Source organism: Caretta caretta, chromosome 7, assembly GCF_965140235.1.
Source record: "Caretta caretta isolate rCarCar2 chromosome 7, rCarCar1.hap1, whole genome shotgun sequence".
Taxonomy (NCBI): Eukaryota; Metazoa; Chordata; order Testudines; family Cheloniidae; genus Caretta; species Caretta caretta.
In genome coordinates, this window is record NC_134212.1 from 36,937,927 (window position 1) to 36,960,066 (window position 22,140).

Genomic DNA, 22,140 nt, shown 5'->3' on the forward strand with positions numbered 1-22,140 from the left:
TCTATTCAGACACTTAAATTTTTTTTTAAAGTAGAGAATGGGGCATCCAGAGCTCCAGACTAATTGTAAATCCATTCCCTGTTCACTCATCGGGTTGTGTCAGAGTTGAACCAGCTTTGGTAGTTAACATAAGCTTTTGAGGAGGCATGAAACTGAATCCCTTTGTTGTTTAACATACTTTCTGAATCGTTGATCCTCCTTTAGAATATTTGCTTGTTACCCAAATGAAAATATGTTTATTTTAAAAAATAAACCAAGTTGTGAGGTGTTATGTAAAATAAAACAGCATTTGTTTTTGTAGTGGTTGCTGTTGCTTGAGGCCCTTCATATGTTCTTCAGTTCCTGATTAGTTCCTTAACTTCCTTCTGCCTGTGAACACTGAGGTACTTGAAGGGGAAGGCTGGCCTGCTCAAAAATTGTTCCCAGCTGTGTAGATTGTATTAGCAGTTGTTTCAAATAGCAAAGGAGAAAAACCCTGAAATAGGTCGAGTGGTAGAAGTCATCAAATTGATTTGATTTAGGATCCTGGTGTAATTTTTTTGCCTGAATGAAATTTCAACACATGAAACATTTTCTGGCTCAATAAATGGCATTTCATTTGCTATTTTTAAATAGACAAAATGTATCAGGTAGGAAACAAAAATGGAAAGAGAGAATATTAACAGGGTCTGACAAGAAGTAAAGAGCAGGACTCTGATGCTTGACTTCCTACAGAGCCTAAATGCCAACAAGCTGGATTTTAATTCTCTGGGCAGTGATATCATTCAGGCTTACCTCTCCCTCTGATTGGCTTGACACAACAGCTGAAGCCACAACAGAGTAGAAGAACAAGGGTGGCTGGTCTGAAGACAAGGATTATTGTTGTACTGTAACAAATGCTGTCTCAGCTGTGCACGCTGATCAGTTCTTCCCCAGCTGCAGAAACTGAATCTTTCTTTTTAAAATTAGCATGTATAGGCTGCAGCGCATATCTTGGTAGCAAAATATTAATGTGTATTTTGTAGCTACTCAAAATAAAAAGGGGCTTCCCCATGCCAGATGATGCATCTAAACAGTTCATCTCCTTTTGTAAATAAATATTTCAGAGCATAATTAATTCTGACACTAATATTGGGAAGTCCCACAGACTTAAGTGGAATTACACAAATAAAATAATATACAATATGAATAGGGGGAACAGAATCAGGTCTGGTGGTAAATGAAATGTTACAGGGTATCAAGGGCTTCAGTTTAAAAAAAAAAGTCATGTTTGAAAGAAAAAATGGCTGTTTTATAAAATGATGTATGATTTTTGGTTTTACTTTTTCTGTGGAGTCTAAATATCCTTTTGATGCACATGCAACATCCATTAGCATTAACATGCTTTGCATATGCACACAAACTAATAGATCCTATGTGATACCAACTATCTTTCTCTAGGAAAGTATCCAAAATTTGTTAAATTCATAGTCTATTTTATGCTGGAAAAGGAGTTAATAGTTTCCTTTTAGTAATACATGTTGTTAGTTTTTTTGTTTTTTTTTTTAATTTAAAGTCTGGTGTAAATTACTTGCTAAATTAAACTTTATAGAGAGCTGAGAAACATAGTTTACAATTAAATCGCCTCCTAACTTTGCCAGAGGTAGCAGCATGCTATTAAGCCGCACAAGTTCTGTTGGCTATTTCACAAGTTCTAACAAGTGAAAAATAGAATATGAAATTAAAAAATACAGCTTTGACATTGGCATCAGTACAGAAAATGAGCTTTACAGTGCAGTAAATAGGCATTTTGAGGCTTTTTTATGCTTGTTTTGAAGAGGTACTTCCAGCCACTAGTCAATGTGTTGTCTCTGTTTGAACTAGTCAAGGCTGCTCTATCAGTTATTTAACCTTCACCATCTTCCTTGGGATAACCCTCAGCTTCCAAAGCAAGCTCTTTTTAGATCGGTATTTTTAGTTCATAAATCTATAGTAACACAGTTTTCAGAGACACTGGTTATGAGATTTTGTTTTGTTTTCCACCTTGTTTGTGCTTACCTCTCCTTTGAAAAACAATGATTTTTTTTTTCCTGCTACCTGGACTGGAGCAAAAGATTACATTACCCCATTAAAAAGGGCATAAGATTATAACTCAAAATGTGGAGTGAAGGAAAGGGCTTTTGACTTATTTTCTATTGCCTTTTACGGGGAAGATAGTTATTCACTGAGGGTGCCATTGAGATTAGTGGGCATTTTGCCACTGACTTGAGTCCAGGATTTGGCCCTGAGGGCAAAATTGTCCTCTACAATCCATGTGGTAGTACTTGGCTTTAGTATTCTGATATCCCTGCACACACAGATTCCATCCACAGTTGCCAGCAAAATATCTACATTTTGTCCTTCAGTACACATTTGATTGGCAAATTTTGCCCTAAAACGTCCTGTATCATAATGTTTTTGTTACTTCTGAGAAACATGCAACTCTATCTGGGTTTTTCTTTAAATAATTCCAAATTAATAAAATCAACTGATTTGTGACATTGCTTTGTGGTTTTGAAGGTTACATATTTTGGTTTTAGCAGAACCAGCTGAATTTGTGAAAGAGCTTTCTAAGTAAAAGAAACTGGCCAATATTTCTTTCCCAGATCAAAACCTTTGTCAGTACCCAGGAATGATGTTGTCAGTTGCAAGGACTTTGAACTTTGGGACATCATAAATTTGAAGAGAGATTAGCTGAGGAGTTAGTTAGCATTGTTGCTGCTTTTCTGGGGGTGGGGAGAAATTAAACCAGTTCCCTTAATATAACTGACAGTATCATTTACTAGCATTTTTCAAAATAGAAATGGGAATGAACTAGATTCTCATCTGTAAATGTTGCAAATAACGTATCTAAACTCACTTTATCTCACCAATTTGAAGATTGACTTGAAATATTATAATGTGGAAAGAAGCAGGTATTAAAGCAGTCACCAACATGAAATATCTATAGAAAAAGTTCTGTATTTTAAAGGATACTTTTAAAATTTCTCACAAGAAGTCATTTGAGATAATCCAGCGCATACATCAGAGCTTTAATGAAACAGACCTCCTCTTTCTCAGTGGAAAGCACCACAGGTGTATATAAATCTAAGCCAACTTTGAAGCAGTGAGGTGCACTGTATGTCAAATAAATACTTATGTTAAAGTTCAATTATGCATAGTGTGGCATAGCTTTGCTTTCAGCCTCATTTGTGTGTGTTTGTGCTTGTGTTTTGAGATAATTGTGGTTTAAGACTTGGGATTCAAATGAGATCTTGTAGCTGTCATAAGCACCAAATCATATGTGAGAACTCCTTTTCTTAGGTGATGGTTCCTATATGGAATGCCTAGATTTTGATCTGAACATTTTTTTGCCACTCTAGTGCTTTTCCTAGGCGTCATTTCAGGAGGGTCTAACCATAGCAGCTGCTTCTGCAGCTGCCATTCTGTGTCTCTGAATGACTTCAAGTCAGTTCCACTGATGGCTTCTGGCTGCATATGGCTTTCCCTGAACCAGGTGTGAGAACTTGAACTTGAATCCATTTCAAGGCAGCATCTATAATTAGTAGGAGCTACAAGAGGCATTGGTGTACTTTTTTTGGAAACACCTAGAGTATGAAGATACATATTTGATGCAAAACTGATAGGCAGTTCTGCTCCCCTCCCTGATATTTAGGCACTCAGTAATATTAGTTTTTAAAACTAGGACAAATATTTTGCAGTGGAATACTTTTATAAAGCTGCATTCTCATATAAAACCTTCACTGTTTGTTTGATTTGAATTTAAACCCTCTTCACAAGTTATGACAAATTCCTCAAGTGCCTACATATTCCAGTTCTGGATGTTTTTGGTAACGTTTATGGATAGAAGTGTAGCTATGACTGGAAGAAAGTAAGCAATCTTGTAAAATTATTTTCTCTCCTGTATGACTAACATAGTATGTTTGTATACCTTTCTCCTGGGCAGAGATGGTTCAAACAGATTTGGGGAGGGAGTAGGAAAAACGAGAGCTGGAGAAGGGGCAGATTTGATTGAAGAATTTCCCCAAATTGGCACCTGTGGAAATAGCATGTGATTTCAAAGTACGTAGGGACAGAACAAGATGATGGCTTGTCCTCTTTAGGTATTTATGGAAACACAGGGACTTGATGGTTTAGGGCAGTGTTTCCCAAACTTGGGACACCACTTGTTCAGGGAAAGCCGCTGGCGGGCCAGGCCGGTTTGTTTACCTGCCACATCTGCAGGTACGGCTGATTTGCGGCTCCCACTGGCCGCGGTTCGCCGCTGCAGGCCAATGGGGGCTGCAGGAAACGGCGGCCGGTATGTCCCTCGGCCCGCACTGCTTCCCACAGCCCCAGTTGGCCTGCAGCGGTGAACCACGGCCCATGGGAGCCACGATCGGCCAAACCTGCAGACTCGGCAGGTAAACAAACCGGCCCACCAGGGGCTTTCCCTGAGCAAGCAGCGTCCCAAGTTTGGGAAAAGCTGGTTTAGGAGGATGGAGGCTGCATTATCTAGTGGCTAAGGCAGATAAATAGGAGTCAGGAAACCTGAGCTGTGTTTCTAACTCTGCCAATGAGTTGCTTTATAATCTTGAGCAAGTCACTTAACCTTCCTTGTGAGATATTTATAAGTTTGAGATCCTTGAAGGAAATGCCCTACATAGGAGCAAATTATTATTGTTGTTGCAATTGTATATAGCAGCCTGCTTCTCTAGGTTATTAGTCTGAATCCAGCCCATGGAAGTAGTGACTAAAAATTATAATGATCTGATGGTTGAACAAAGACCTGTGTTAAATGAGGTTCGTGGTCTCCACCCAGTTATCAGTGGACAACTATTCAAAATAAATATTAAAAAAACCCAAACCAACATAATCAGAAATGGTTCTGATACTTTGATAGGAACGCCAACAACTGTTTTTGGTCAGGGATAATGAACTTCTTCTCTTGTCTCTAGAAATGAAGCTTATGGAGGCAGCTTGCACTGCCGCTGCTCATGCTATACTTGTTCAGAGATACTCCAGCAGTGATGATCAAGAATGTATCATGAGCACTAACATTCCGTTTTATAAAGGAGAATGTAAAGCAACCTCTCCATTCTAATAACTATTTAATATATATCAAGAGGGAGTTTTTACTGGCTGCGTCTTTCACATTGGGTCCAATTGCACATTGAATCCTGCGGAAAATAAACTGCCGAGAGTGAATTTTGCTTTATGCAGTCTTAGTACAGTTCTTACTGGCTTATTCACAGAAAAGCTTCCTACTGCTTCAGCTGGCATAAGGCTTGAACAATGAGGATCCTGGATCAACTCCCAACTGTGGTATGGTACAGGATGCACACACCATGCATCCAGAAACTGAAGGGAGAAAAGAGGGCTCTGTTATTAAGTCTTTTCTATCCAGCCACCAGTTGGCAGACTCAACAGGAAGATTGCAATTCCCGAGGCTAGGGTTTGTTTGCATTTCCTTGCAAAATATTTTTGGTCTGGTGATAAGGAGGCAAAAGGCCTGGTCACTGCAAGCTAATATAAATGCTTTAACCGTCACAGTAGAATACATTTCTGGAAAAATGTAGCATCTTAATAAATAAAAAAAAAGAGAGAAACTTGGGCAGAAATATTTCATTAGGTTTTGTTTTAATTCAGATTGTGCAGACTGTCTGGAGTCTGGACTGCCATTCCTGGCAATGTTTAATCCCAGCCATGCTTTAAAAATTATCTGCTTTCCATAGAACAGAATGGGAGTACTGTCATGGACGAGTTGAGCGCTGTTTTGTTTTTTGTTTTTTTTTTCCCCTCCTATCTGATGTCAACTGGGAAGACAAGAAATTGGCTCTCTTTCACTTTCTATTCATAATCCTCAAGCACACTTTTAACACCTTAGCAACTGAAGAATTACTGTGCATGCCTTAGAATTCATGTTCATTCATTTTTATGTAGTTACAAAACATTTATGGCAAAATGTCTTAAGACCAGAGATCTTAGGAGATCCACCTGTAGGACCAGAAGCAATGAAAGCAGGGACTACTACATTTGGAGGGAACGGGTAAAATGGGTCCCAGCCAGGGACCACCCTTCTCCTTTGCACCCCTTTCCCCTGGACTCAAAACTCTGTAGGGGAGACCTGCGTCCTGAGATTCTGGAGGCACTGGAACCCAGATGGTGTTTCCCCTCCCTATGTGGGCTTGGGAGAAAATTGCAGAGGACAGCCAGCCAGAGCAGAAGCAGCCAAAGCAGGGACCTCTGGGCATTCCAATCAAAACTGTAGAATATTTTTGACTGTTTCTGCCCTGGCTGATCAACGGTTTGCTCCTTCCCTCCTCAGTCCCCTCACCTCCGCTTCACTTCCCACCTGCCCTTTTTATTCTCAAACCCTGCCTTGTCTCCTTAGCCCCCTTCCCTTTTTCTGTCCGTTTAACTGATCTCCTCCTAAGTAAGCCCACTTCTCCCCCTTTCCTCCCTCCCCCCCCAACGCGGAACTAACATCAAATAGCAAAACCATGTTAAATCACGCTGTTCCCTCTGCTTGTGATTTCTACCCCTTCCCCTCGCTGCATCTATTTTTGTCTGTTTAGACTCTAAGCCCTTCAGGGCAGGGGTCATCTGTTATTCTGTGTTTGTACAGTGCCTAGCACAATGGGGATTCACTTTGGGCTGGCCCTTAGGAACTACCTTAAGAACACGACTGATAATATAGTAGGATTGAATAGGCCAGACAGGCTCAGAACCACCAACACAGACTATTGCATGCCTAGCTCATGCTCAAATAAATTGGTTAGTCTCTAAGGTGCCACAAGTACTCCTTTTCTTTTTGCGAATACAGACTAACACGGCTGTTATTCTGAAACCTATAATTTAGTCACCTTTCTCAACAAATCTTTAAGGAATAAATAAATAGTGCTGATATCTCTAATCCATATAACACCACCGGATTTTTTTTAGTTCCTGCTTTTGTCCTCACCTCTTTGTACTGCCTATTCATAAGCCCATTTTAAATAAATCCTCTGATGAAAAATAACCAGTGAGTTCACATAGTCTAAGTAAAATATCCATTGGCAAAAATTTCTCTCTCAAAGTTTTATTCCTCCCTCAATTTGATCAGATGGAGGGGCTTTCTAGTGTGTTTGCTGTTCAAAAACTGCCTGCGGTGTGGTTCTGCTAATGCACTGTTCAGAAACATGCTGATTTCTCTGCTACTTTATTAATTCAGAATAAAATCTACAGTGTGCTGGATTTCAACTTTTGTGCGGTTACTGTCGCATGTGTCCACTTATTCCATCAATTTGTGAACCCATTATAGCCTTATATATGCATTCAAATGCTTCATGACCTGAGTGATTTCAGGTTTTTATTTTACATTGTCTTGAATACTGAATGTTCCTCTTGCATCTGAGGTGTTTTTTTTGTTTTTGTTTTTTCCAATGTCTTTACACTCTGAGTTAGCTGCTAAGGATCACAAGGTAGAGTTGTCTGTAAAACAGATATTTTTAAAGATGAAGCAATGAGACTTTTGTAAAATATTAATATTTACCATCTAATTTGCATTTCTTGATGTTCCTGTCGTAGCATGGTGTGATGTTTATGAGCGTTAAATGTGTCCACCTGTGGAGCCCAGTCTTACAGCCTCTGCAGTCAATGGGAGTTTTGCCATTGATTTCAGCTGGGAGCAAGATCAAGCCTGTAGTGTACAAATACTCAAGAGAAAGCTCAGAGTTTACTTTTTACTTTCCTAAAATTTTGGGGCAGCCATCAGTCTCTGTATTTGGCCCAAATGTGAATAAGTTTTTGTATTTTTTAGTTGCCTTTGTTTATATGTTTGTTTTGTACAGTGTCAAGTTAAAGGTAGGTAAGATTTGTAAGGAAGGGAAAATGTGAGTGTGCAAATGAAAGGGCCCTATTATTCTATCAGTAATATTAAATATGAAGATCCTTTAGTGTGTTAAAAAAAAACACCAAGATTCTTAAATCGATTAAGCCTCGCAACTCGTTTGTGATCAGAAGTATTATTTGCTGCAATCAGGTGTAAACTAAGACGCAGAGACAGTAAGAAACTTGTCTAGGATCACACAGAGTGTGGCAAGGCCAGGTCTGGAACCCAAAAGTCTTGACCTTTCCTGCTGTGCCCTAACCACTAGACCACTTCCTCCAGTTGCAGATTTAGTGAAGGCCTTGATAAGTTGAGTGTACAGCTGCAGTTTTGCTAGTTTGTCTAATAAGTAATCCCAGATGACTTCTGCCATCAAAATTGTAGGAAAGGATTTTAAAGATACAACAAACTTTATTGTCATTATTAACATCCGTTTTGCTAATTGTTGTCCTGGTTATATAGTATACTACTTTGGCTTAGTGTGGGGCTGGATCCTTCAGCCTGTCCTTCCTTGACATCCAGATAAATTAGTTAGAAAATCAGCTTTTGGCAGCCATGGTCTCACATTGCCATCATTCTTTGATTCAAACAGAGCAGCCAGCTTTGATTCTGTAGCTGTTAGAACTCAGTGCGCATCATGGGTAATGCAGTGTAAGTTGCACTGCAGGCATGACCCCGGTCTTATTGCCCTGCCGATGAGATGAACAGATCCTACTTGCATTCACGTATGTCACTTCTATTGATGTATTTTCATTTTTTAAAAAAGTATGTATGCTTGTGTGTGTTAGATGAGGAGAAGCTGTTGCAAGAAATCCAGATCTGCACATGTGGTGGAGGGCAGAGAACCTCCGAACCCATCTATATTTAATTTTCCACAGCAGTTTTTATTCCTTGGGGGAAGGCAGGTTATTCTGAAGTGTTGATTTTTCACCTATAATCTTAAATATCTGTGAGAAGTGAAAACATATCCAATTTGTTTCCATGTCTCTCCATGCCTTCCTCCTTTTCTACTGCCTTTTTTTTTTGCCTTGGTGCTATTAAAATCTGATACAGTTTGTGGTCTCTGCAGGCTTCTTTATAGCAGATCCTTGCTAATGTCAACTGAGCCAGTTCAGATGGCTTCTTTGCCACTTTCCTTCCCCCCAAAAAATTGAGGTGCAAACAGCATCTTACAAAGGATTTCCTTGGCCCAGTAGAAAGCCTTATTTGTAATTAGTAATGTCAATATCATGAGTTATTCCAAACTGTAACTTTCCTTTCTTTCAGTCTGTCCACTTCACTTCATTCACTCCTTCGGTACAGTGCTGGCAGCAGCCTTTTCCTCTTCCTGTCTTGTCTGACAACTAAATTCCACCCTTTTATTGAGACTGGAATGATACAGTATCACTAGAGTCAGAGTCAGTCTGTCCCTATAAAAAGAAAAGGAGTACTTACGGCACCTTAGAGACTAACAAATTTATCTGAGCATAAGCTTTCGTGAGCTACAGCATCCGATGAAGTGAGCTGTAGCTCACGAAAGCTTATGCTTAAATAAATTTGGTAGTCTCTAAGGTGCCACAAGTACTCCTTTTCTTTTTGCGAATACAGACTAACACAGCTGCTACTCTGAAATGTGTCCCTATAGTTACTCTAGTCTCCTCCTTTTATTGTTTTATGATTGTAGTAGAGAGGCCATTGACACTTAATACTCAGATGACACATTAGGAGGTTGTGGGGGAGAGGAATCAGTCCATAAATCCAAAGTCTCCCTAAATAGACAGAAGCCCTGAAGAGTATCTTACTATAAACTGGGAATATCAGTGAGTATCATAAATAATACAGGTACATCTCAGTTGGATAAAGCTAAGAGATGGTGGAAGCCCCAAATAAGAATTTGGCCTATAGTAATTGTGCCTTGAAGGGGTGGTGGTCACAGTTTTTATTGAGCACTTCTCTGAGGAACTCACTGTGCTTTACAAGCATGAATGTAGTTAATCTCACAAGTTCTGCCAGGAAGTAGTTGTATCCCCCCCTCTTATAGAAGGGGGGGGGAAATGAGGCACAGAGTGAATAAGGCCTACATTTTCAAAAGTGGTCACTCCTTGAGGGGATCTCAGCTTTGGATGGCCAACTTAAGATACCTAGGCCTGTATCTTCAATGGGAGTTAGGAGCCCAAATTCTTTTGAGGAGCTTATCCCTAGAGTTGTTTTGTTTTGTTTTTTTTGTATTTGTTTTTTTCAGAGGTGTCTTGCACGCACACCTCCCATTGCTTTGAATCTGAGTTGTGGGTGCTCAGTAGTTGATCAGTGACCGCTTTTGAAAATTTAGGCTTAAGTAACTTGAGGTCTCCTGACTTCCAGTTCTCTTGCCTTAATCACACGCCCATCCTTTCTCCCCTTGTATTTCATCATGTGTTTTATTCCCTGCTGCTGTGAGGTATGGCAATTCAGCAGTGTTGGAAACGGAAGATGCCAGATTAATCCAGGAGGAGAAGACTGATAGGAGGAGGGAACTAAAGGAGGCAGGAGAAGCTGAATGACCCCCAGTCTGTCCTACACCTCCTTGCAAATGTGCTTCAGTGACTACAGGTTAATTGGCAGGTGGCTCCTTGCAAACCTCCTGCATTCCTTCCTTGCTCCCATGCAGCCCTTCATGGGGAGCAGCTGACATATCCAGGCATGCCCTTAGGCGTCTGCCCACCAACCCATGCTCTCTTTCTCTGGTCCTGAAACATTCAGCACAGCTGCAAACATGTGCAAAGCCTGGTCTAACAGAGCCACTAATGGGTGATCAGCTGAAGCAATGTGTAGCCTGCAGGTGAGATGGGTAATGAGGAGAGCTGGTAGGCAGGGTGAAAGAGGATGGGGGCCAGCAGGGGAAGGAGGGAGACCAAAGAAATAAGAGTTAAAAAAAATAATAAATTACCAGGCCACGAAATAAGAAGAGTAAAGGCAAGAAAAGGGCTAATATATATGGGGAGAAGGAGAAAGGACAGGGAAAAAACAGCCTGGGCCCAGAGCATGGAATAAGAACTGTGCCAGGGTGTGTGTACTTGTTTCCCAGTGGGAAACGGGGAGGGGAGAAGCCCTCTGTGGCTTCCCCCCACTCCTGGTGTGGAGCAGGTAGACAAAATGGGGGTTGAGGGGAGCCCATCAGGAGCCTGTGGGGCAGCCAGGCTCCCGACAGGGAGCTGCTAGAGGAGCTGAGAGACTGGTGTCTCAGCTCCCCACACTTGCCCCTCCTAGGTTGGTGGAAGTGCTCCAGATGAGGATGCATACCAGGAACCCAAGGAGGGTAGTGTGGACATACAGCCACCTCAGCTATTACTGCAGTGGTGGAAGTAGACCTAACACAGGTAGACTTACATTTCTAGTGTAGCCATATCCTGAGAAATCACTGTTTACCCTTCCAGACAGGGTGAATCTCATGATTGTAATTGTCACTACAAGGGCAGAGCAGTGTCCTCGCACAGGATGAGAATGTGACTCCTAATCCGTGGCTGGGTGAAAGTCTGGTGATGGCCTCCTCCTCCGCTCGTACTCTGAGGGACTCCTGTCTGGAATCCATTTTGGAGGAAATGAGTTACCTTAAGTACTGTGGCTCTCAACCAGAGGTACACTTCCAGGAGGCACACCAATTCATCTAGATACTGTATTTGCCTAGTTTTACAACCGGCTACACTAGCGAAGTCCATACAAACTAAAACTTCACAGACAATGACTTGTACTTACATTTCAGTGTATAGAGCCATATAAACAATATTCCAGTTGATTCATTTTTACCCTTTAATTATAAAATTAGAGTGAGCAATTTTTCAGTACTAGCGTGCTGTGACACTTTTGTATTTTTATGTCTGATTTTTGTAAGAAAATAGATTTTAAGTGAGGTGTAAATTGGGCGTACGGAAGACAAATCAGACTTCTGAAAGGGGTACAGTAGTCTGGAAAGGTTGAGAGCCGCCACTTTAGTATAACCATTGTCAGGAGTAATGGGGGCGGAGATGATCCTCACCAGCCCATTGCTGTTGTAAAATAAGACCTACTCTCCTAACTGCCACAGTTCTGTTAAATCCATTATATGATGGGGCAATGTGCAGCTCAATAACAGTTTGGAAAAAGTGACTTTAGCTGTCCTTAATACCAAACACAAATCACATTTATTAAAATGGTCATACTTGCCTTGAATGACATTTTTCATAAGGGAGAGGGAAGGTGTGTTTGACAGGTGAATTTCATGTTTGATTCTGTTCTCACTCCCGTGAGCATGCGCACACACAAGCAACCTTTTAAATTAGTGGGCAATGAAGGTGGAGAAATGAAGAAAGCATCCAAATATGCAGTGGAGATCTGGCTTGCTTACTTGAAAAGCCTCTCCTACAGGAGGGCTGCACGTTGTAAAAAATAATTACTTCGCTGCTGCTTCAAAGGTCAGACACGTGGTAGCAGGGAGTGGGTTTACAACCAAAATGAGATTAGCTATACCAATAATTCAGGGTTCAGAGTAGCAGCCGTGTTAGTCTGTATTCGCAAAAAGAAAAGGAGTACTTGTGGCACTTTAGAGACTAACCAATTTATTTGAGGATAAGCTTTCGTGAGCTACAGCTCACTTCATAATAAATTGGTTAGTCTCTAAGGTGCCACAAGTACTCCTTTTCTTTTTGCTTATAATTCAGGGGTTCCGTTCACTGCTGGGGGAAAAAAAAACCTTAAAATATTAAGAGGGAAGACCAGAGAATTTCAGAAAATCCATGACTTGGTCCCAAAAAAACAATGTCTTTCAAATCAGTGCTGCAACTTTTTATTAATGGCATTGAAGGTCATTAAGAAGCCATGTACTGAAATAATCATTAAAATGTCAGTGTGGTAATCATCATAGTAGAAGGATTATTAAACCTTTTACAATTTAAGAGGGGAGAAGGGCAAAAAATGTTAGAGCTAAGAAAGGAAAAATATTAAAACTTTGTGATAGTCTGGCATCGCTTGTCATAACTAGAATATAAAACAAAGTTTAACGTGCTTGTACTGAAACTACTTACATGGATAAATTTTAATTAGGAACTTACTAGGTACAAACAAATGCAGCCTAACAATTCAACCCTCAACTGGAAAAATTCTTCTTAGCGCTGAAAGAGGCAATATGATGCAGTTTGGTAAGGAAATTCTCAATGGAATTTATTAAGATTTTTTATTTTAATTTTTTTAAATGGATGGCTTCATATTTTCAATGTCAGTTACTAAATTTGGGATAATTAATTTTTTTTAATTGAAACCCAGCTGTATTTAAAGGGAAAGGGATTTAGTTTCCTGTTAGCTTCCTTTTCGGAAAAAGTGATTTGTGTATAGACTGAAATCTTTCCTGTTTGCATGTCTGAAAACACCTTTTTTGGGAGAGTCACATTTTGGTGGGGCAAGGAAAGAGGAATTGCTTTCGATTTTAAATGTTTGTAGAAATATTTGGAGAAATCTAAGAGCCTTTTTTTTCCCCACTTACACAACTACACATTGTTCAAGCCAGAAGAGGTTTGACAGTGTTAACCTTGATCTGTTCTGGCACTGCAATCCACTGGAGAATGTTCTTTCAGAAATCACTCTGTACTTTGAACTGCTGAAGGGACTGCTGTGGTATGTGTCTAACAGGGACCTTAGCATTTCATTTCTAAGAGACAACAGAAGAGCTTTTTTATGTTTGAGTGTATGTGAGCTATATGAAAGTAATACATGAGTGTAAACCAGGGTGAGGGCACGTGGAATTTTATTTCTTGAGAGTCCTGGTGTATCTGCTCTTAAAACAAAAGGTAGGTAGGGAAAGTCTGTGTTTTGTGCACACGTGGGAAAGGGTGTGTTGCTGAGTCTTTTGAAAACCAGTGTAAATGAAAATCCATTTCCTGTCAACATGGTATGTCTGTCAATGTTTGATTTGAGCTGTATGAAAAAGAAATATGGCATCTTGTACTGTAAGAGTTTTCTAACATAAATACAAAAAGCTAATGCAATATGCCATTAAAGAATAAATGGTACCTCAAGGTAAACTTTGGACAAGATTCAGTTTAGAAAAAATTCTGGTTGTATGTCACATTTCCTGGATTTCTCTTCCCCTGGTTCCTAAGTATTAGTATTATTTGTATGAAAACCGAATATTTGTTTCTGAGAGGTCTCAAGTAGTCCTAATGTGTATTCCACACCTGAAGTTATGGTCCTTTGTTAGCTAGAAAACCCCATCTCCTGGGGTATTTTAAAACTGGATTGGACAAAGCTCTACAAAATATAGTGAGAGAATAATCCTGCACTGGCAAAGCGATTAGATGACCCTCATAGATATTTTTCCCCGTCTTTAATTTCTATGAATGCATTATACCTCACAGGCCACAGAAAATCTCAAATTTACTTTGCGTAAGGGGGAAAATAATATTTTTATGCTGCATTGAAACTTAAAGATGTGACATTATTTCTTATATTTTGACCTACATGACAAAAAATATAAATATACATTTCGTAGTTTTGCAGTGGACTGAAGTAGAAATGAGTGGAAGAAGCTCCTTTTGGAAATGTTTCTTTTTGCCTAGAAATGGTTAAGTGAGTTATTCAGAATATTAGTAAAAATTGTTACATAAACAGGAAATCTCACTTTTGCTGCCTCAAGACTTCTGCAGCAAAAATAGAAATCTGTTTAAGTAAATGCTAAATTTATGATAGTTGACCTGTCGCCTACCTGACCCTACAATATAAATAACTACAGGTGAATTTTAACAAATAGTGAATTAAGTCTGGATAATCTGAAGCTTAATAGAGCTATACTAATAGTTAACTGCTGAGATCTTTGGTGTATAATACTTTGGTGTATAATACTTTGGTGTATAATACTTACTAGAGGCTTTTTCCCCCCACCCTTTCTTTGTTTATCTAGTGTTGAAGGCGAAGCTCCAAGTAGTGAAACTGGCACATCTTTGGATAGCCCATCTACTTACCATCAAGGACCTATAACCCATAGTTCGGCTATAAGCCCAGACCATTACGACCATTCTGCTTACGGGCTGTATTCTGTCTCACCTGGGCAGCAAAGATCTCGGAGGCCTAAGCTTCAGCACTCAACATCAATACTGAGAAAACAAGCAGAGGAAGAAGCTATTAAAAGGTCAAGATCACTTTCTGAGAGCTATGAACTCTCCTCAGACCTACAAGATAAGCAGGTATTTAAGCTATCTTGCTTTATTTATGAAGAAGGCAAAAGGGTCTGTTTGCCAACAAAAAAAGCTTTAGGGAAGTTCACGTGTGCTGCTGAAAATGACTCATTTTTATTTGTCTAATTCCAAGTTAGTTCAAAGCTGGCATAGTTGAATATTATTAAAATTCCATCCCCTCCAGTCCGCTTTTTCTTTAGCTCATTGAGGCAACAGCCAAAATTGGAAAAAACGCCATATTTGTTATTAACATAAAGTGAAAACTTAATTCTCCCCATGGTTATGATTTCATGCATTTGGCTTATATCTTGTTCACAGTGTGAAATAATGCCATTTTTTTTCTCAGTAAAATTAGTAATTTTAAACTTGGAATGGTTTTGGTGCTATTGGAAAAAAAAAAAAGACTGTTTCCTCTATAGTCAGACTAAATTCGAACTGCCAGATCTTGAGTTGTTCGTTCAGTTTTTTCTCAGTCAGGCAACACTCCATTTGACTTCACTAAGATCTGAGTAGAAGTTGTTGTGTAAGGGCTTCAGGATGTCTCTCTAAAAAGGCCCTTCTTCTTTTCTAAATGTATGAAACATTTTAAAATCACATTTGAGGTATCTTGACAGTAGCCGTATTTGGAATGTGTTACCTTCCACATTCTATCCAGTGTGTCCTTTTTGAACCAATGGTTTCACAATTTAAAATAGGTAAGCATGTGTTTTGTTTTTGTTTTTTTAATTGAAAGATTTGTAGTAAACAATACACCAATACATGTAGGTTCTGCTACAGAGATCATATTTACCATACGCTATTTTGTTTACTGTGAGCCATGCACTAAGTCCTCTGTTGGTTTGCTTTAATGTTTACTGTGACAGCCATGATCAGCTGAAAAAAAACAAAATACAGCAACATTATCTAAAAGGTAAGATATTCTAGATGGGACTAGAATTAAGCTCTTTGCCATTTTTATTAGACTATGCGTACTGCAAAAAGAGGTGCACTTCAAAAGAATATGCGTTTATACAGTATATTTCTGAGTTACAATGATCTCTGGTGTATAAATTTGTATTATTAGTAATGGAACAGACAAGTTTTTCTAATTTAACAATGATCAAGATCAATTTAAATACAATGTTTTAGCTCATTTTAAAGTCATACAAGGTATTTGTAGGAATGAAGTTGTCAAAGTCAGATTCAGGACTCACATAATTTGACAGACCACTCTGTTTATTAGCAAAGTGCTTTGCCAATGCACCCAGATGTGAGCCCCTCTCTGAGGCCCAAGATAACTTATTTATACAGGTTTCAGAGTAACAGCCGTGTTAGTCTGTATTCGCAAAAAGAAAAGGAGTACTTGTGGCACCTTAGAGACTAACCAATTTATTTGAGCTTGAGTGAGCTACAGTTCACTTCATCGGATGCATACCGTGGAAACTGCAGAAGACATTATATACACACAGAGACCATGAAACAATACCTCCTCCCAGGACAGTGGGGTGGGAGGAGGTATTGTTTCATGGTCTCTGTGTGTGTATAATGTCTTCTGCAGTTTCCATGGTATGCATCCGATGAAGTGAGCTGTAGCTCACGGAAGCTCATGCTCAAATAAATTGGTTAGTCTCTAAGGTGCCACAAGTATTCCTTTTCTTTTCATTTATACAGCTAAGCCAAAGCCAATTGAACATAAGAGACAAAAGAAAGCAGAAACTGACAAATATACATACATATCTTATTTGCATACTAACGTTTACCAATCTCCTAGCTCAGTAGGAGCTCTAAGTTAATATAGTTTGAGGACCCATTGTCTCACACTCCTTAATGTTTCTCTTCCTGACAACTATATTTCAACAAACCCTTCAAGTAGCATTTCTTTAATGAATTATAATTTCAATATAATTCATTCTACTTTCACAATCCCTCCTTTTTGGTCAAGCTACGCAATGAACAACAATGACTGGGTTCCACATATCAATCGTTCTTTATTTCTTTGTTCATCAGTGATATTTAAAATCATCAAATTAGCACTCTGGTTTGGGGCAGCTATCTGTGTAGCATGCCTGACACAATTTTGGATACAACAGGAAAGTAACTGAAAACATATAAAAATTATTAGGATTCCAAACAGGAGAGTTAGGGCTCCCTGAAACAACCAGTTTCCTATGCCAGAGAAATTGAAAAGGTTACTTAGCTGCTTCCATAAAGAACTTGGCTCTTCGTGGGGAAGATATGCGATTTGTTCTAAGTGGCTAGCACGATCTATTACCTCATTGGTGTTGTCTGGTATATACACACAGCAGTCTTTTCCAATGAGAGCACAAGTCCCTCCTTTTGCTGCCAGCACTATGTCCAATGCGTGACGGTTTTGGAGGGCCATCTGTCGGATTGCCCCTTTTTCTTTGGCCAGGGCTTTTAAACTTTCTCCGGTTTCATTTGCCATTATTTCAACTACTGCTTGTAACCTTAGGAGCCTTTTTGCATGGTGTATTACTCCCCCTAATGGTATGAAGGAACTGCCAATGGCCTCTTCCCAGGTTAAGGGGCTTATGTTATTTACATACTATTGGGCATCTGTTAAGTCCCTTTTTCGCCTGAAATTGCGGAGGCATTCTCGAGGGAAGGTTCCTAGCACTCGGAATTGTGGGAGGAGTCGGGCGGGATAACAGATTCCTGCCCAATTAGCTGGTAGTGTGGTATAAGCGCTGGTCCCACACACCCAGCGATGGCCTATTAAGGCCAGGAAGCGTCGGTTGCACCTATTTGTCATATAGGTGTTTGCAAAGGAGGAGGAGTATCCCCCCAAAGGATACAGGGTAATTCTCCTCACAAGGAGTGGTGTTATTTGCATGACTGTAGGGGGAACATGAGATTGATTTCTCTGTTTGAATTCATATCTCCATACCCGGCCCGCCACTTTTTAGTTTTGTTTGAATAATCCCATACACCATTGGCCACAATATGCTGAAGGCAATGGCTTTTCGCCAGATCCAGCCCTGTCCCATTACACACCCAACACCAATGACCTTTTCCCTCCATCACATTTATCCATTTAGTTGCATTTATTCCCACCGCTTCCCAAGTGTCATTGCTGATCCATATTTTGTTAAACGGACGAGGCCCTCCAGTGAGGTCTGGAGACTTGAGTGGGATAGCGAGGACAAGAACACCAGTTTGAGAGTGGGCTGGGATGTGGCTGCCGACCCAGCAATTAGAAATATTAAGGGTCTGAGCTATCCACACCTGCTGCTGAATAAAAGAATTGTCATCATGGTCTCCCCAGACTGTAAGATACTAGCAGCCGAGGAACAGCGTCTGCTTCTGGCAACCCTTACGAGAGCATAGATTGTAAGGTATTGCAGACTGTTCCTCTACGTCTTCTTCTGGAGTCAAAATTGACTCTGAGTTGTCCTGAGGTGGTGATTGGTTCTCTGGGGATGGTGCCATTTTACACTGTGAAGCATGTATCCACGCTGCGATGCCAGATAGTCTAACAGCCGTCTGTGTAGTAAGCAGTACCTGATGAGGACCCTTCCACCGGGGCTCCAAGGCGTGCTTTCGATGATGGCACCGTACATAGACCCAATCATCTGGCTCGAGGTTGTGGCAAGCATCGGAGGTGGGTTCTGTGGGCCGGGCGGCTCGAACCTGTGAATGGAAGTGACTTACAGCTTGCATTAGTCCCTTGCAATATTGAAGGAGCGCACTGTGAGTCAAGTTCAAATCTGGAAAGGGAGTCATAGCTCGCATACGCTTAAATACACTATTTCGTCTTTCAACTGCACCTGCACTCTGTAGGTGGTAGGGACGGTGCAACAGATGTTTGATATGCAATATACGGTCCAGGTGTTGAACAAGTTGTCAAGTAAAATGTGTACCCCGATCACTGGACAGAGTAGCAGGAATTCCCTTGGCAGGCATAATATGATTTAACAAATATTTGGCAACAGACAGTGAGTCAGCCTTGCGACAAGGAAAGGCTTCAATCCAACCAGAGAATAAACATACCATAACCAATATAAATTCATATTGTTGACACTTAGGCATTTGTGCAAGAACAGTGCTTGAGGCAGGCCCTGGAACCCCTGGGCCACTTTTACAGGTTTACCAATATTATGGCTTTTTAGTACAGGCTGCACAGTGGCAGGCTGCAAAAGAGCTAAAATGGGGGGGGACACCCACTATCCTGTCTTAGTTACAGCAGAGACCATCCCCTCCTTTCTGACCTGCAAAACACCGTGTAGCAGGGTGGCCAGAGATGGGTAGAGTGTAAAGGGGGCTACAAAGGCGCCAGTAGGCGAGCGCCAAAAGGAATCAGGATGTAGAGAGCAACCTTGGGCAACCCAGGATTCTTTCTCGGTTTCTGGGGCAGAGTCTTGGAGCAAGGTGAGGTCAGTGAGGGACCAGGAGGGTAAGAGGAGAGCGGAGAACAAAGGAATCAGACATTTTGACTAGGCATGCTGCAGCAGCCACAGCACACAGGCAGGGGGGGGTAAGCCTTGGGCAACAGGGTCTAAAGTGGCAGAGAAATAAGCCACTGGGCGGTTCTTTTCTCCGTGCATCTGAGTGAGAACTCCAAGTGCACACCCAGATTGTTCGTGGCAGAAAAGAGTAAAAGGCTTAGAATAGTCAGGCATCCCTAAGGCAGGGGCAGAAGCCAAACCCTGTTTGGGAGAAACAAAGGCAGAATTGGCCTCAGGGGGCCATGGCATGGGGTCAGGCACAGAGAATCGAGTGAGTTCCTGGAGAGGTTTTGCAAGGGAGGCATATTGGGGAATCCATTGTCTGCAAAATCCAGCCATGCCTAAAAACTTCTGGACCTGGCTTGGGGAGCGGGGTCAGGGAAAGCTAAGGATAGCTTGGACGCGGGTGGGAGAAAGTGCACGGGAATCCTGGGAGAGGAGAAAGCCGAGGTATGTGACAGAAGCTTGACAGAGTTGTAGTTTAGAGCGAGAATCTTTGTGACCCTTATTTGCTAGGGCAGTAAGGAGCACTAAAGAGTCGGTTTCAGAGGCAGACAATGAAGGGGAACAGAGGAGTAGATCATCTACATATTGGACTAGTGTGGACCTGGACAGGAAAACAAGGTCAGCAAGGTCTCGGGCTAATGCTTGGGAAAAATATGACGGGCTTTCATTATACCCCTGGGGCAGTGTGGTCCATGTGTATTGTTGCCCCTTGTAAGAAAAGGCAAACAGGAACTGGGAGTCAGGGTGAACTGGGAGAGAAAAGAAAGCAGAGCACAAATCAACAACAGTAAAATGAGTTGCATCTGGTGGGATAGAAGCCAGAATCTTTGAGAGAGGCAAGTTTTGATTCTGTCCACCTATGATTTGCCTCTTCCCACCACTGCATGAAACAATCAACCTCTCCTTTTGCCAATTTAGTTGTAGGTTGGCCGAGTTTTTCTTTTAAGACGTCTACTCAGTCTTTGTCCCAAGATCCTAACAGTGGCCACTGAATTTTGGAATTCTCCTGAGTTAGCCGTTTGCAGTCCCATACACATCTTTCCCCCCCCCAGCCAAGGTCAGCCTTTTGAAGCCATCCCCCACCCATGTCATGAGGTTGTCTGTTCATTAAAACACAGCAATGCTAGCAACAAGACAAACACCACAGACAAACAACACAAAACATAGATCCATGGTATTCTGAGTTATTCTTCCGCTGGCGCCAGCTTGCTTGTAGAGTCTAAAAACAAAAGAAACAATTTCCACCCCCCTGGTGGGGACAGATTATTGCTTAATAATAATAATACCACTTTCTTTTACAAATTTCCTTGCTAATTGCAGGAAAAACAGAAGAATTACCTCTAGGCTGTCCTTATTTTGTTCTATAGTCAGGCTAGTGAATTATCCCACTCACTGGTCATTTATGAAATTCATGAGGTAGTGTACCTCAGTTTCCCCTCTTGTGCAACAGACCATGTTTGCAATAGTTTCTCTGCTGTACCAAGCTATAAGTTTATTCTCAGGTAATGGCGGAGACACAGCTTCAGATTTTAGCACTATTCACACACACACACAATTCTCTTTTGCCTAACATCCCTTGCGCTGTGATTACTCTTTTACACAACTGTACCCCGATTACACTTCCATCTTGTACAACTAGACACAACCAGGAGCAGCCAAGTTAAGTTCCAATAGAAACTCCTTACATCCTTTAGTGATTTTGATTACATTACCAAATAGTTAAATAATTTTGATCAGATTCTCTCTCTGCCAGCTGCCTGCAGCAGTCCCTTATAGATCATTTCTGTGGGAAAAGGGCCCATTTTCCCTCAGAATAGCTGTAAAGGCTTCTGGGGACAGAAGCGTAATGGTGGTAGTAGCCACTCTACCTGACCCCCTTAGCCTAGACCATTTTTCCAGAAATTTACAGGAGTCCGGACTCTTCCTAAAATACATAAACTGAGCCGGCGTCCCTTTAGGGAACTGTCCCAACTTAAACGTCTGGTTACCCATACAGGAGGACTTCACACACCAATCACACAAGAAGGAAAGTCGGGTTCATCAGAGCGATGCCCGGTGCAACAGACAAAAGGAGCCCACAGGCTACTGCCTCAATCGCCCTTGCTTTCACACTAAGGGTTTTACCCAAGGCGCGGTGCGGCTGCGATTGTGCAGATTTCACTCACTTAGACCGTGGGGAGAGGAACCCTTTGGTCAGCCGATCCCCGAACGGAGATGGCGCCCAGACTCGAACACACCACAGGGAGGACGGATAGACACAGAGACAAGACGGTCCTCAGCCACGGCCGTCCTAAGAACAGTCAGGAGTCACATGGCCCCAGTGAAGACGGTTGCCATCTCGGTGGAACCTCCAAATTGTCAAAGTCAGATTCAGGACTCACATAATTTGTCAGACCACTCTGTTTATTAGCAAAGCGCTTTGCTAATGCACCCAGATGTGAGCCCCTCTCTGAGGCCCAAGATAACTTATTTATACAGCTAAGCCAAAGCCAATTGAACATAAGAGACAAAAGAAAGCAGAAACTGACAAATATACATACATATCTTATTTGCATACTAACGTTTACCAATCTCCTAGCTCAGTAGGAGCTCTAAGTTAATATAGTTTGAGGACCCATTGTCTCACACTCCTTAATGTTTCTCTTCCTGACAACTATATTTCAACAAACCCTTCAAGTAGCATTTC

At 41.1% G+C, this 22,140-nt stretch overlaps 1 protein-coding gene across 16 annotated transcripts in view; it reads left to right on the forward strand.

Moving 5' to 3' along the window:
* IQSEC1 (IQ motif and Sec7 domain ArfGEF 1) overlaps window positions 1–22,140 on the forward strand; it is a 718,662-nt gene that overhangs the window by 607,183 nt on the left and 89,339 nt on the right. For all 16 annotated transcript variants that reach the window (XM_075130532.1, XM_075130544.1, XM_048858459.2 and 13 more), the window contains one exon: window positions 14,730–15,012. In XM_075130532.1, coding sequence (XP_074986633.1) covers window positions 14,730–15,012 — 283 coding nt within the window. The remainder of the gene's footprint in view (window positions 1–14,729; window positions 15,013–22,140) is intronic.